The sequence below is a fragment of the Nannobrachium achirus genome, assembly GCF_963921795.1.
Source record: "Nannobrachium achirus genome assembly, chromosome: 10".
Lineage (NCBI taxonomy): Eukaryota > Metazoa > Chordata > Actinopteri > Myctophiformes > Myctophidae > Nannobrachium > Nannobrachium achirus.
The window spans coordinates 18,131,629-18,148,894 of NC_137819.1; the positions used below are offsets into that span (position 1 = coordinate 18,131,629).

A 17,266-nucleotide genomic window follows, 5' to 3' on the forward strand; every position below is an offset into this window, starting at 1 on the left:
TAATATCAATATTTCCTATAGACTTTTCACAAGAGATATTTCACAATTCACACGGTTAATGCACGGCGGCATAACAGAACCGTTTTAGGCTTAATATAATAGTTTTAATATACCGGTAGGCAGTATGTCTTACCTAACCAGGCCTCCAGTAAGAATAACACATGTTTATTTACTCACGTGTAGCAGCTGATGAGAAATAAGCAGGTGTCTGCATGTTTGACTGGAATAATACTCGGGTAGATAATCCAAGGTAACAAAAATTCACAACAAACAAACAAATTAACTGCTGCAGGCTACGAACCGCTTAAAGTTTGAAGAAGTAAACACAGACAGTGTAGTTGGTTGGTTGGTTGGTCAGTGACAATGAGTCTTATCCCATAGCCCGAAGGGGCAGTCAGCTTGGTGGTTGGTTGGTTGTTGGTTGTCATGGCGATATTACAACCAATCGGTGGACGATCTGCTCTGTACTTGCCTGGCTTCTGCACTCTGTCTGCGGTAGGCCTACAGTAGGTATTTGTCGTGCCCATGCATGCTGTGGTTCTATTTGGAGGTGGTTGGTTGTTGTCAGTGTTGACATCACGAGTTCACGGGTAATCACGACCAAGATTTTTTAAAGTTATATATATAATAATACAAAATAATAATAAAAAAAATTAAAATAAAAAAATATTTTTTTCAAAAAATAAAATAAAAATAAAAAAACAAAACCAGTACTTGGGATTTGTTGATGTAAATGTTCACATAGAGTGTAATAATTGGTAAAACAAACTTTTGGCCTATTTGTGGAGATAAGGTTGCTTATCTCCCGATTAGGGAGTCTTTACTGGTAATAACCAGTAAGACTCCCTAATCGGGAGATAAGCGACCGTAGGTCAAAAATAGAGCAAAAATGTGTTTTTTCCAAAATCTTCCTGATCCATGTTGATGACATGAGTGTAGACATGCTGTGTAGTGATTTTAGTGATTTTAGGGCAAAATCTGTAGGAGCAGTGTCCAAAAATGTGTTTTTAAAAATCGGCCTGAAGGTGGCGCTATATGGGACAGATTCATGTTGATGGGATGAGTGTAGACATACTGTGTAGCGATTTGCGTGATTTTAGGGCAAAAACTGTAGGAACAGTGTCCAAAAATGTGTTTTAAAAATCGGCCTGAAGTTGGCGCTAGAAGAGGGCCATGTGAGAAATGAGGGGTGGGGTCTCCGCGTTACCTTGGCGGACGAATAGGTACCGGCCCCGGCTCTCCCGGACGCTCCTAGCCCGAGTTACGGCATTTTATGTGAGCTGCAGTGGAGGGGGTCCTCCACTGGGGGCGCCACCACTTTTGCATCCGTTCTGGAGCACCAGGAGTGGGTGGTCCCCAGGAATTCCCCGTGAGCACATTTGGTCATTTTTTACACCTGGGGGTCCCCCAGGGACCTGGGGGTCCCTGAAGCTCTGGGGGTCCTTGGAGGTTGTAGTTTGGCAGGTAAGGAGTGTGTGTGCACAATTTGGCATGGATGGGGGCAACGGTTGTGGCGATATGAGCAGGGCAAAAGTGTGACGTGTGACGGACGGAGAGACAGACAGACAGCCGGTGGAGGTTTTGGTAGTAAATGCGACCTATGGTCGCAATAATAACCAGTAAGACTCCCTAATCGGGAGATAAGCGACCGTTGGTCGCTTATCTCCACAAATATCACAGCCTCCACCTCTCACGTCATACGGGCAGCCATAGTTACACCTGGAATGTTGAATCTCCATATATGGAGATAACCTACCCATCACACAAAGTCTGACCTCACCAGCCCATACCTGGGCATGGACGACTTATATCTCCATATACGGAGATGGCCATATATGGAGATACGATGACATCACAGAGTCCACAGCTGATGATGTGGCGTGATGTCATACAATACACAAACAAGCCCTATATAAAGGGGCAATTCTCACCAGGGAAGAGAGCATTCCCCACTAGCTGAGTATCTTAAGATGGTTGGATGTGATGATAAGCCACAAATAGGCCAAAAGTTTGTTTTACCAATTATCAAGACATACGGGCAGTTGACAGTTTGCCATTGTTACTCATTGAAGTTGAATCTCCATCTGAATCCCTTTTATGCCCATATATGGAGATCCCTGCTCTGAGTATCTGACATCACTAATCCCTTTTATGCCCATATATGGAGATCCCTGCTCTGAGTATCTGACATCACTAATCCCTTTTATGCCCATATACAGTATGGAGATCCCTAACAGAATCCATTTTATGCCCATATATGGAGATACCTGCTCTGAGTATCTGACATCACTGTGATGTCACCTGTTTATGCCTAAATATGGAGATCCCTGCTCTGAGTATCTGACATCACTGCGATCTCACCTGTGATGTCACAGTGACACATCACCTCAGTATCTGTGATGTCACAGTGACACATCACCTCAGTATCAGGCGTTACACGTATACATTGAGCAGGGCAAAGGTGTGACGTGTGTGACGGACGGACGGACGGACGGACGGCCGGTGGAGGTTTTCATACTAAACTGCGACCTTACGGTCGCAATAACCAGTAAGACTCCCTAATCGGGAGATAAGCGACCGTTGGTCACTTATCTCCACAAATAGGCCAAAAGTTTGTTTTACCAACCAGTAAGACTCCCTAATCGGGAGATAAGCGACCGTTGGTCGCTTATCTCCACAAATAGGCCAAAAGTTTGTTTTACCAATTATCAAGACATACGGGCAGTTGACAGTTTGCCATGGTTACTCATTGAAGTTGAATCTCCATATATGGAGACATAAGTTGCTCATACCATAGCAACCATGTTTTTTACAGGGCCTGGGATTGATGACATCAGAAATCTCCATATATGGGCATGAAAGGGATTTTGTTTCTGGAAATGTGTCTGTGGGGTGCCACATTTGGAATAAAACACTTACATCACACATCTGGATATCCATACAGCCCATCTAGTTTGCCTGTGTCCATTTATGCCCATATATCTGATGACATTGGGACAATGATCTCCATATATGGGCATAAAACTTATGTTAATTAGTAAAGCCTGGGGATCTCCATATATGGGCATGAGGGGTACCCTAAAAGGGCATCATCTGGGAATAGCAAATATAGTTATCCTAGAAAGTGAAAATCTTACATCAAAGGCCATAACTACCTACCTACCACCATACTGCATTCCTCATTAAACTACCTACCAGTAAGATGCCTATAGGGAGAAAAGCAAAGGGCGAGGTTGCACCATTTCTTGGTCTTCTGGCCAGTGATGTATATCGGACCATTTAACCATATATGGAGACATCTGGTACCCAAAGATATTCACAGATATGGGCTTAATATTGATGACATAAGGGATCTCCATATATGGGCGTAAAAGGGATTTGGTTCCCCTGGCATCACAGGGATCTCCATATATGGGCATAAAATGGATTTGGTTACCCTGGCAACACGGGGATCTCCATATCTCCATATATGGGCATAAAAGGGATTTGGTTCCCCTGGCATCACAGGTATCTCCATATATGGGCATAAAAGGGATTTGGTTCCCCTGACATTACAGTGATGTCAGTGGCTGGTTCTACAGAGGGGATCTCCATTTATGGGCATAAAAGGGAATGTATGTATGATGATGTCAGATATCATAGACGTCATAGGACTTTCACATAACGAATAACTGAGTAAGCATGTAAACCCGTAAAATCTATATTTGGGCATGGCTGATTTATGACCTCATCATGATGACACGAGCAAACACAGCTGAATTGTATAAATGATCAGTGCAGAAACCAACAGAAGTATTTGACCAAGACTCTTTGATTTAAACATCAACAAAGGTGTGACGTTTGTTGATGGTCACAAAGGTGTGACGGACGGACGGACGGACGGACGGACGGACGGACGGACGGACGGACGGCCGGTGGAGGTTTTCATAGTAAACTGCTCCCTGACGGTCGCAATTATCAAGACATACGGGCAGTTGACAGTTTGCCATGGTTACTCATTGAAGTTGAATCTCCATATATGGAGATAACCTACGCATCACACTAAGTCTGACCTCCACCAGCCCATATTTGGGCATGAGCAACTTATGTCTCCATATATGGAGATATGATGACATCACACAGTCCTCAGCCGATGATGTGGCGTGATGTCATACAATACACAAACGAGCCCTACAGTATAAAGGGGCAATTCTTGCCAGGAAAGAAGCATTTCTTCGACTCAGACCTTATCGCCAGGGTTGGCTTATAGCAGCTGTCGGTAGGACCATATATGGATTCTGTTAGTGTGGATCTCCTAACAGGGCATCATCTGGGATACAATCCCTTTTATGCCCATATATGGAGATCCCTAACAGAATCCCTTTCATGCCCATATATGGAGATCCCTAACAGAATCCCTTTTATGCCCATATATGGAGATCCCTAACAGAATCCCTTTTATGCCCATATATGGAGATCCCTAACAGAATCCCTTTTATGCCCATATATGGAGATCCCTAACAGAATCCCTTTTATGCCCATATATGGAGATCCCTAACAGAATCCCTTTTATGCCCATATATGGAGATCCCTAACAGAATCCCTTGTATGCCCATATATGGAGATCCCTAACAGAATCCCTTTTATGCCCATATATGGAGATCCCTAACATAATCCCTTTTATGCCCATATATTATGGAGAAATCCCTGCTCTGAGTATCTGACATCAGTGTGATGTCACCTGTTTATGCCCATATATGGAGATCCCTGCTCTGCGTATCTGGTTGCTATGGTAAACAGTTGGTTGCTCGAGTAAAAAAACATGGTTGCTATGGTAAACAGTTGGTTGCTATGGTAAACAGTTGGTTGCTAGGGTAAAACCATGGTTGCTAAGGTGGTTGCTAACGTACACTAACAGACCAGCAACAACAGACTGTTGCCACAGCAACGTACACAAAGGTTTGTGTACACATGTGGTGTGATGTCATACTGATGCGGAGATATGAGCAGGGCAAAGGTGTGACGTGTGACGTGTGACCGACGGACGGACGGACGGCCGGTGGAGGTTTTCATAGTAAACTGCTCCCTGACGGTCGCAATTATCAAGACATACGGGCAGTTGACAGTTTGCCATGGTTACTCATTGAAGTTGAATCTCCATATATGGAGATAACCTACACATCACACTAAGTCTGACCTCACCAGCCCATATTTGGGCATGAGCAACTTATGTCTCCATATATGGAGATATGATGACATCACACAGTCCTCAGCCGATGATGTGGCGTGATGTCATACAATACACAAACGAGCCCTACAGTATAAAGGGGCAATTCTTGCCAGGAAAGAAGCATTTCTTCGACTCAGACCTTATCGCCAGGGTTGGCTTATAGCAGCTGTCGGTAGGACCATATATGGATTCTGTTAGTGTGGATCTCCTAACAGGGCATCATCTGGGATACAATCCCTTTTATGCCCATATATGGAGATCCCTAACAGAATCCCTTTCATGCCCATATATGGAGATCCCTAACAGAATCCCTTTTATGCCCATATATGGAGATCCCTAACAGCATCCCTCTTATATGCCCATATATGGAGATCACTAATAGCTAACAGAATCCCTTTTATGCCCATATATGGAGATCCCTAACAGAATCCCTTTCATGCCCATATATGGAGATCCCTAACAGAATCCCTTTTATGCCCATATATGGAGATCCCTAACAGCATCCCTCTTATATGCCCATATATGGAGATCACTAACAGCTAACAGAATCCCTTTTATGCCCATATATGGAGATCCCTAACAGAATCCCTTTTATGCCCATATATGGAGATCCCTAACAGAATCCCTTTTATGCCCATATATGGAGATCCCTAACAGAATCCCTTTTATGCCCATATATGGAGATCCCTAACAGAATCCCTTTTATGCCCATATATGGAGATCCCTAACAGAATCCCTTGTATGCCCATATATGGAGATCCCTAACAGAATCCCTTTTATGCCCATATATGGAGATCCCTAACAGAATCCCTTTTATGCCCATATATTATGGAGAAATCCCTGCTCTGAGTATCTGACATCAGTGTGATGTCACCTGTTTATGCCCATATATGGAGATCCCTGCTCTGCGTATCTGGTTGCTATGGTAAACAGTTGGTTGCTAGGGTAAAAAAACATGGTTGCTATGGTAAACAGTTGGTTGCTAGGGTAAACAGTTGGTTGCTAGGGTAAAACCATGGTTGCTAAGGTGGTTGCTAACGTACACTAACAGACCAGCAACAACAGACTGTTGCCACAGCAACGTACACAAAGGTTTGTGTACACATGTGGTGTGATGTCATACTGATGCGGAGATATGAGCAGGGCAAAGGTGTCACGTGTGACCGACGGACGGACGGACGGACGGACGGCCGGTGGAGGTTTTCATAGTAAACTGCTCCCTGACGGTCGCAATAATAACTTTATTTATATAGCACCTTTCTAGACAAAGTCACAAAGTGCTGCACAACAAATCTACACACTAAAAAGCAAGGGAAACCAGTAAGACTCCCTAATCGGGAGATAAGCAACCGTCAGGTCACATGTATACACAAAGAGGGCTGTATGTGGCATTGCTTCCTGGGTGTAGGGGGATGTGTATTTGCGTTGGTTGGCGAAGAGAATGTGGGGTTTAGGAGCAGTGTCCAAAAATGTGTTTTAAAAAATCGGCCTGAAGGTGGCGCTAAATGGGACAGATCCATGTTGATGACATGAGTGTAGACATACTGTGTACCGATTTGTGTGATTGTAGGGCAAAAATTGTAGGAGCTGTGTCCATAAATGTGTTTTGCAAGAACCGGCCTCAAGGTGGCGCTAGAAGAGGGGCATGTGAGAAAAGAGGAGATCCATGTTGATGACGTGTGTAGACATACTGTGTACCGATGTGCGTGATTTTAGGGCAAAAATTTGAGGCATTTGAGAAAAGAGGGGTAGAGGTTGTGGTTTGGTTGGCAAGGAGTAAGTGTGGAAAACATGGATAGGGGCAACGATGGCGGAGATATGAGTAGGGCAAAAGTGTGACGTGACGTGACAGACACACTGACTGACTGACGGATGGACAGACAGGCGGTGGAGGTTTTGATAGTAAATGCGACCTGACGGTCACAACAAAAACACTTAAAATGGATGCAACATGGAAAAGCAACAGTTACGCTAAGTCTAAGGTAAAACGGACATATTTAAAGGATGCAACATAAAAACAACAACAAATCTATCAACAAAATGTATACAAAGTTCAAAATAATAAAAACCAGTAAGACTCCCTAATCGGGAGATAAGCGACCGTTGGTCGCTTATAATAATGAATTGCATTTTTATAGCGCTTTTCCAAGTGCTCAAAGCGCTTTACAATGGTTCATTCATTCATACAAATAGGCCAAAAGTTTGTTTTACCAATTATCAAGACATACGGGCAGTTGACAGTTTGCCATGGTTACTCATTGAAGTTGAATCTCCATATATGGAGATAACCTACGCTCACACTAAGTCTGACCTCACCAGCCCATATTTGGGCATGAGCAACTTATGTCTCCATATATGGAGATATGATGACATCACACAGTCCTCAGCCGATGATGTGGCGTGATGTCATACAATACACAAACGAGCCCTACAGTATAAAGGGGCAATACTTGCCAGGAAAGAAGCATTTCTTCGACTCAGACCTTATCGCCAGGGTTGGCTTATAGCAGCTGTCGGTAGATAATGCCGGTCTTATATAAGGGTCATTTGTGTACGGTGTGATTTGCCATGGTTACTCATTGAAGTTGAATCTCCATATATGGAGATAACCTACGCATCACACTAAGTCTGACCTCACCAGCCCATATTTGGGCATGAGCAACTTATGTCTCCATATATGGAGATATGATGACATCACACAGTCCTCAGCCGATGATGTGGTGTGATGTCATACAATACACAAACGAGCCCTACAGTATAAAGGGGCAATTCTTGCCAGGAAAGAAGCATTTCTTCGACTCAGACCTTATCGCCAGGGTTGGCTTATAGCAGCTGTCGGTAGATAATGCCGGTCTTATATAAGGGTCATTTGTGTACGGTGTGATTTGCCATGGTTACTCATTGAAGTTGAATCTCCATATATGGAGATAACCTACGCATCACACTAAGTCTGACCTCACCAGCCCATATTTGGGCATGAGCAACTTATGTCTCCATATATGGAGATATGATGACATCACACAGTCCTCAGCCGATGATGTGGCGTGATGTCATACAATACACAAACGAGCCCAGATATGAGCAGGGCAAAGGTGTGACGTGTGACGTGTGACGTGACGGACGTGACGGACGGCCGGTGGAGGTTTTGATATTTAACTGCGACCTTACGGTCGCAACAACAACAAATCTATCAACAAAATGTATACAAAGTTCAACAAATAAAATGTGCAAATTTAACTCATTCTGTGCCAATGACGGTTTTTGACGGGGTTTTTTCAATAGCCCTGGGTGCCAATGACGGTTTTGACGGTTTTTGTGTTTTTTGTATAGAATTTTTTTTTTTTTTTTTTTTTTAATTTAAAAAAATTTCAAAAAAAAATTAAAAAATCCTGGCACAGCTACCTTGGAGCCATTTTGGCATTTGGCACAGAATGTGTGCAAATTTAATTCTAAACAGATATGTTTTAAGGTTAGATTTGAAAGATGCAATAGTATCCGCTTGTCGCCGACAAGCGGAAATGTGGAACGCCCTTCCCAAGAGCATCCGACAAGTTGTCGGATGCTCTTGGGAAGGGCGTTCCACATTTTTGAGGCACGAACAGATGGAACATTAAAGTGCATTAACATTATTGTTCTTGTCCATTTTTGAGCGGTGCTACCGCTTCTACATCTGGCTTTGTCTGTTTGTCCCGTGTCTGGACTGTCATTGGTCAATTGGTGTCTGTTAGTACACTCACTTCACACTGTGTGTGATTTTTATTTCACCTATAGTAAACCTTTTTTTTTTCTTTTTTTTTTTTTACTTTTATTTCACCCAAAGTAAACCTTTGGCAAGTCAAAGGTTTAGGGGTAAACCTTTGACTTTGGCAAGTCAAAGGTTTACCCCCCCCCCCCTCCCCTGCAACAAACAGGTAGTTGTCTTTGATGCTTTCATTGATAAGAGAGAGTTCACTAACGAGCACCTGGCACCTTTATTTCCCAATCCATTACCTGACAAAAACGTCCCTCCAAGGGATGAATATCAACATGAACAGTGGTACAGAACCAAAATACAGACAGGGGGATGTCTTTCTGCAAGGAGACACCACAGGACAATAATATAGTGACTGATAAAGAGAAATTACTGCTAAAAAAATACATACGGTATATATATTATTAAAGAATTCTTAAATTTACCTAGTTTCCCTTTAACTCCAAAAGTCCATTGAGTCCATGGACGTTTTCTGTAACCTTTTCTGCAACCCCAAAAGTCCATGAGCTTCTTCTTAAAGTATTCGTTTTTTGACATACAGCCCTAGGAAATACTTGCCATTAATATATTCGTTGCAATGATACCGTGGTCAGAGGTTATTTTCTGCCTAATAAGAAGTAGTTACAGTGATTTGGCCAGCCAATTTTTTTTATAATAAACTAATCCAGAAAACTGCTGTCATTCGTGTTGTTGACATAATTCTGCTCTATAACGCAAGCTTTGTTAATTGTGTCGCTGCAGTAACAAAACAAGGTGCTGTGGTCAGCTCATATCAGCTGTTGCAAGTTAGAACATGGTGGCGTAGCCAGGCTTACAGCTGCGGCAGCAGTATTGGTTACTGAAAAATAGTAACTAGTTACCGTTACTAGTTACTTCATTTCAAAAGTAACTCAGTTATATGAAAACATTGGCTGGCCAAATCACTGAAACGACTTCTTATTCAGCTGATAATTACCATTTAGCTCTGACCACAGGACTCTGGCAACCAATGAATACCTTTGCAACGACTATATTAATTTAATAGCAAAATAAATCTTTACGCTTTCTTTGTTTTTTTTTTATTAATCTTTTAAAACTTCCTTTACAGTTTCCCCCCAACTCCAAACTACTGCCACCTCCCCACCCATCTACCAACACATAAAGTCGAAAGGGAAAAAAGGAAATGAGAAAGGAGAGGAAAAATTCAAGAAAAAGATGGAAAAGAAAACGAAGAATGGTGAGTGTTAACACTTTAACACATGGGAAGCCAAGGTTTCTAACATTTCTAGCTGTTGCTGCTGCCGTCGTTCACTTACGCTTTAATTTTGAAGAGCCTCGGAAGCTTCGTGCGTGTGCACGTGAGTGTCCACTGACGATTGAGGAGGATAATCCATTTGTTTACAAACGCTCGCGAAACTAAAATCCAAACCGGGGCCGACCATCGCGGTAAAGTGTTGCCGTGAAAACAGGCAGATCTCTGCTTCCCTGGCGTTCTTTGCACCTTATTCATAGATAAAGCCCTTTTTATGTTTCAGCATAGAATAGAAATCAATGCAGCCTAGACGCGCCATTTTGTTTCTCTGCGAGCCACATTGACGTATGGACCAGGGTCTTTCACAGGGTACACAGGATGCATGCAGCTGCATGTAACCAAGTTAACCCTTTGTCTCGTTGAGGGACGAGACAACTGAGTTTTGGCACAGCGACCTCCAGTGGCCGTATCTCGTTACTGAACGAGTTTGGCCCCCAAGTTGTTAAAGGGGAAAACCACCCATTTTCAATATTGAAAACCGTGATGACATCATCACTGTTTTCTTTGCAATACAAACCTCAAAATCAATCCTCCAGTTCTGGGCAACACAGAAGGGGGGAACTTTTTTTTATTTCCACACTCCTCTAAGGTATGTTAACTCTCCTACTGCCAGATTATTTATTTATTTATTGGGTCTGGTGCCATCAAAAAGCGGCTTACCTTTGCGACGTTATAGTAGATAGACAGACATTTATTTATTTATTTATTTTTATTTTTTGATTGTGCAATAGTGCACTTTGGTCTGCCAGGCAGCAGAGGGCGGCGTCATGCAAGAATGAATGTGAATTTGCCTGTTATGTGTTGAAGAAGAAGAAGACCAGTCACTGGCCACAGAGCCTTACAGCCAGAGGAAATCAACAAGGAAGTGAATTGTTCTCCGTTGATGTTAATGCATAATGGATTTTTTACACCATCACCGCGGAAAATGTGTTTACAGTACACAGCCGCGCGACCCCTCATCAGCTTACAGTCATCAGACGAACGAACCGAACGAGCGCCGTATTGGCGCAGAGGTCTCTTGAGAATTGGGGCGAACGTGAACGTTCAAAGCGTGGGGAGAGTTAATGATGTAGTTCAATATTGAAAATGGGTGGTTTTCCCGCTTATTTTTTCACACTATAGGCCGCGACGGTTGGCCGCGGTTATTCTTCTCCGTGTGAAAGTAAACAATCTGGTCAACACCCAGGGCTTAGTGAATTTTCACAACATGGGAAACGATCGTGGCTTCCGGGGCTCTTCAAAATGAAGCGCAGTGAATGCGCGGCACACTGCGTTTGGATGATTAAAAAAATAAAGTGGAACCAGCATGTTGACTCGGCCTCAAACTTTAAGGAAGTTTACCCAAAGTGTTTTCCGGCCCTGGACCATGGAATTAAGGCACGGCTGCTGGCCCGTTTGGTGCCGCTATTTAAAGCCCGAACCCGGCATGAAGCCCGGCGTCACCTTATTATTTAATTAATTATTTTTGTGCGTGGCTTTCACTGCTGCGCGCTGCAGCTACACTCAAGGGGAGACGACTGAAATTTGCGTTGAAAAGGTCCGGTTCAACTACAAAATGACATCTCTTGCAACTTCTGCAAACGATTACTCCTAATTTGAGTTCGGAAGGAAAGTCAGAACTTTCCGACGAAAACTGTGTTTTAGCTGTGCTCTTCTCTTGCGTTCTGATTAAAAGAAAGAAGTCAACAGCACAGCAAGTAATTGCACACACACAACACCGTAACACGCAAGTAAGAAATCTTCCTCCACCCACCGTTTGTTATGTTACTGTATATCCTCACAGCAGAAAATTAGACATTCATTGATATTATTGTCGGCTTGCCGTGGTTACAAACCATCTAGTAATATACAGAGTATTGTCCAGTTACTAAAGACGCATCCCGTAATGAACTGATACGGGAGGTTGGGGAATCATTACAGGGCGATTTATTTGTGAAATGACTAGGGATGCCCCGATCAGGGTTTTTTTGCTCCCGATCCGATACCGATCAAATATTATTGCTTCCGATTCGATCCCGATCTTTCCCGATCCGATCTTTTGGCAAGGCATTAAGAAAGAAAAATTCTATTCATTCTATCACTTAGTGCAGCACTGAATCAACAAATTAAAAACAAAGCTTATGAGTAGTGTATAGTGATATAGGCCTACTAGTGCAGTGTTTCTCAATCATTGTGCAGCGGACCTTTGGTGTGGCCTTTGAAATTTAAGGACTTTTAAAACCTGTTTAATACCTCAAAAAATAAAATAAAATAGACCATTACAGCATCAAAAATAATCAACAAACTATATAAAAACTGGTAAAACATTGGCCATTTTTAAAGTTGAAACAAAATAAGTTAAGAACCAATTAACCAGTCTGCTTTAAAAGTATGCAGTAGCAGCTAGTTCAGTGGTTCTCAACCTTTTCAGGCCGTGACCCCCAAAATAATCATATTTTAACTGGGGACCCCCGACCCTGAAGAGTTGAGGAAGTATATTTTGTATAACACGGTTCTATTGTGAAAATAGCAGATCTACATGCTCTTGTGAGCATGTAGATCGGCTATTTTCACAATTTCTGGCTTTAATATTTGACAATTTGGCCAATGTTTAATTTGTCATTTTAGAGGTATTAAAAAGTCCTTAATTTTTCACTTTCGAAATGTGCAGATACCCTCTATACACTTAAACTTTATGTTGATTTGTTTACTGTTGAGAGAGAAAACAATGTTGCACATTAAGTTAATCATCTGGGGACCCCCCCAAAATAATTTGAGGACCCCCCTGGGGGTCCCGACCCACAGGTTGAGAACCACTGAGCTAGTTGACAGTGCAGAGAGACATAATTGCCTTCCTTTGATCCATTAGCAAGGGGTCTGACACAATCACCTTCCCTCTGCAGTGCTCTGTCTGTCTCATTTCTCCAAAAGCCCTTGAATATGATTGAAAATGATTAAGGATTACTGTGATTATGGTAAGCTTACATTTCATATCGCATTCACCTTACCTGTAACTTTCAGTACTCCCAGAAAAAATTTTTTTGAAAAAAAAAAAATTTTTTTTTTTTTTTTTTCCCGATTTTTTTTCCCCGATCTCCGATCTTATAAAAACGGCCATATCGGCGGCCGATCCGATCACGTGATCGGGATCGGGCAACCCTAGAAATGACGGTGATTCTACAGCAGTGCTCCTACTTTTCTCGTCTCGCTGACTCGTTGTGAACGCAGAGTCGCAGACAAACACAAAGTTTGTGTGACAGAAGAAAAACCCTCGGCTCGTTGCGGCCATTGGCTAATGCACTCACATAACAACCAATCAGAGCAGTGTTGCAATAGATACGGATAGAACCTATGGATAGAACCCATAGCCTAGACGCTACTGTTGTGTCTCCATGATATGATAGATAGTTAGGAACCAAATAGACCCTAAGGGTCGATTTATACTCCACTTTTAGAGGCTAATTTATATCCGTTGGGCTCTGTCTAAACTATGATATGGCGTCATTCAGAGCTGGGTATTGCTGGGATGGGCGTTGCCAAAGAGGCAGTCTTCTGCGATTGGTTCACCGTCTGACCAACACATGACGTAGTGTTGTTATATGTGGCTGGCTAGTGGCTAGCCTGTTGCTTGCTAGTGCTACTTGCTAACTAAAGAAACAGGCAGAATAGGAGCACTACGAACTAGTAATCAAACATAACATGCCTGCTACTGGTGTTTCATAGCGAGATCGATACGATCGCATTTTACCGCAATTTACCGCATTTTACCACGACGCGATGCGCGGTACAGTACGGCAGCGGCGCTGGTTTACTTGGAAACGCACATGAGTTCTGGGAAACCCCCACCCACGCTGATCACAAGACGCTGATTCACGACGCTGATTCGCCGTACGGATTTTCGAACGAGGAAGGCCTCTTCAATGAGAGCAATTCTAGACCCCTGAATCACCAAATCAAAAATTTAAAGGGGTGTGTGGCTAGCGATTCAAGGTCTGGAACTAGGCTAAGGGGAGCCCAAAACGAGATTAAATGCCAGCAGAACAGTATTGCAACCCATTTTGTTTTTTTGGATAAAACCTTTATCCTTCAAATGGTGTATTTGCTGTTTTGTCACTGGAGGTGTTTTCAGAGTCACACAGTAGCCTATCTTGTGCTTGGATGGTTAGCATGCTAATATTGTAATCAGTAGGGATACAAATGTTGTACAACAAAAAGGTTTACAAAGTAAAGTTTTAAGATTAAATTATACAGTGCCATTTATTGGCTTGATGAAAATTACATTTAAGTTCAGCTCAAACAAAAAAGGTATCATCATAAACATGCCATACTCATGTTTGTTTGTTTACCCTTTCCTTCTCCCCTCTCTGATCGTCCAGAATATGATGACACTGACAAAATTATTAAGGTAGGTTTAGCTTTTATTCTCCATTGTAGTTACTAGCATTATTTTGTCATTGTCAGGAATGTTGAATTCATTTTCAGCTTTTTCAGATTGTTAATTGATTTTTTTCATACCATAATGAATTGATAGAATCCAATGACTTCCTTGAAAACAACAAGCACACTACGGTATGCTTTGGAAAATGGCTGGCTATATTATTGTATTTATGTAACGTTTTGCTATGCGGTGAGAGTGAAAGTATAGGAGGGGAAGAATATGTCTCTACCAAAGTTCAACATCACTTTAAATATTACTACGCACAAAATAAAGATCATGTGATACGCTGATGTAGCCTACACTCAGACACCGGATCTGTAAGGATGCACAATTTTTAATTTTCATGTTTGATCTCTTTTAGGACTCTCCAGCAAAATCCCGTGCTGGACAGACTGCACCACACCGAAACATTCTACCACCCCTCCCCGCAGCACCACAACGTGTAGGTCAGCTGCCTGTAGAAGCTGCCCAGACCTCACCCCCCCAGCAACCCCAGCTGAGTCTGGTGCAAAGTCCCAGTGGTATAGTGCTGTCCTGGTGTGTAGCGGAGACTGACCTGACCTGTGCAAAATTAGATAGCTACCACCTTTATGCCTTCCATCAGGATAACTCCAATGCCAACACCGTAACACAGCAGAACTGGTTAAAGATTGGCGAGGTTAAGGCCCTTCCTCTGCCCATGGCCTGTACTTTAACTCAGTTCCAGGCTGGCTCCTACTACTATTTTGCAGTCCGAGCCAAGGACACATATGGCCGCTTTGGGTCCTTCAGTGATCCTCAGTGCAGCAATCAGTCCCTAACTGGCTGAGCTGATGCACAGTGATTTTTTTTGGGAGGTGGGAAGGATAAGGATGAGTGGGTCGAATGGAGAAGAGAAGAGAAGAGAAGAGAAGAGAAGAGAAGAGAAGAGAAGAGAAGAGAAGAGAAGAGAAGAGAGGAGAGGAGAGGGGGGGAGAGGAGAGGAGAGGAGGTGGGAAGGAGAGGTAAGGAGGTTGGACAGGAGAGGAGAGTGTATCAGGCAGGCAGGCAACAGCTAGGCACTAGGTCTACTCAGAAGCAGCTACTACCACCAGTTATCACTGTTAATTAATTGGTTATATTATCTTTTAAAGGCCACCAGCACCAGGCAGGCAGGCAACAGCTAGTCACCAGGTCTGCTCAGGAGCATCTACCAGTACAAGGCAAGAAAAGCTAACCACCAGGTCTACTCAGAAAAACTAAGGTGACAATAGAGTAACAAAGGTCACAAAGTAGACCTGTAGCCAAAGTGGGCAAACAGCACCAAACAGGACCAAAATAGACCAAACAGAACGAAACAAAACCAAAGCGATCACATCTTCCACAGTTACCAGGCCTACTCAGGAGAAGGAACTTTGATACAATACGTGGCCATTGCAATGGTTCACGTTACATCCTAAAGAAAATCCAACCTCATGTTCTTCTTGCACAGTTAGTATCTGGACTGGAATTCATGCTGGTGCTGAACTTTTGATCCCCAGAATACGAATCTCACCTTCAGAGAACATATTTCCTTTTAATCTTACACGGAAACAATTTCCTATACGCCCTTGCTTTGCTATGACTGTCAATAAATCACAAGGTCAATCACTAACACGTGTAGGTGTGTACTCTGTAAAATACTTCTTTTCACATGGACAACTTTATGTTGCAGCAAGCAGAGTTGGTAACCCTGAGCAATTCCGAATACTGATGCTTAATGACGGAGACAACACTAAACGCAAGGAAATGATTAATGTTGTATATAAAGAAATTTTAACATTATACATATAAATATGTATATGTTAAAATATACATAAGCTATACTGTGTAAGTTGCTAAACTAGTGGTCAGTAGCGGTATTTCCTTTTTTCGGACGTTTTTCACCCGGAGTCGTCGCGGACCACCGCCGCGGACCACCGGAGTGGTGCCGCAAACCACCGCGACCGATATGAATCCGTGGAGGGGTAGAACGTAATTTTCTGGCCAGGATTTGGGGATTAAGAGGTTAAGAATCCTTCATCATCGTAAACACTGTAGCTGAGGGAGGCTACTTCCTGAAGAGACGGCAGATACGCTGTGATTAGCCGGTAGTGTATCATGTGTGTATGATCCGCGATGTGATTGGCCAACGTATACACAACGTATACAGATGATGCAGATGACGTAATTTTGCCGCGAAATTCTCCCCCCCTCACGGCTCATAGAAAACATATAAAGAGAAGGCTTTAGAAGCTGAAAATAACGGAGTGGGTGTTCTAAAACTTTAGCGATTTAACAGTTAGGACAATTTTAAGATTTGTTTTATAAAAAAAGTTACATGGTATAACTTTAAACAATTTTTTACTTATACTTTTTTTCGCCACGACTAAAAACATTTTTTTAACCAGAGTTAATTATATATATATATTATTTGTATTTATTTTTTTACACCAAAAAATACAAACCTTTCTTTTTAATCAGAGTTAATTGTATATTTATTTATTTTTTCAAATGGATAACGGGTAAGGGTTAAAATGACTCCAATACGGAAGTAAAACTTCCTATTATTGGCCGCTAGTTGCGCTGTTTTCCCCCCCGGCCGATCGCAAAAAGAATTGT

At 42.5% G+C, this 17,266-nt stretch overlaps 1 protein-coding gene across 12 annotated transcripts in view; it reads left to right on the forward strand.

Annotated features, from left to right (window-relative positions):
• The window catches only part of LOC308293413 (uncharacterized protein), a 116,460-nt gene extending 100,198 nt beyond the window's left edge, over positions 1–16,262 (forward strand). For all 12 annotated transcript variants that reach the window (XM_080735911.1, XM_080735915.1, XM_080735916.1 and 9 more), the window contains 3 exons: positions 10,048–10,176; positions 14,607–14,635; positions 15,030–16,262. In XM_080735911.1, the coding sequence (XP_080592037.1) occupies positions 10,048–10,176; positions 14,607–14,635; positions 15,030–15,476 (605 nt within the window). In that variant the 3' untranslated portion in view covers positions 15,477–16,262. The remainder of the gene's footprint in view (positions 1–10,047; positions 10,177–14,606; positions 14,636–15,029) is intronic.
• The last annotated feature ends 1,004 nt before the right edge of the window (positions 16,263–17,266 follow it).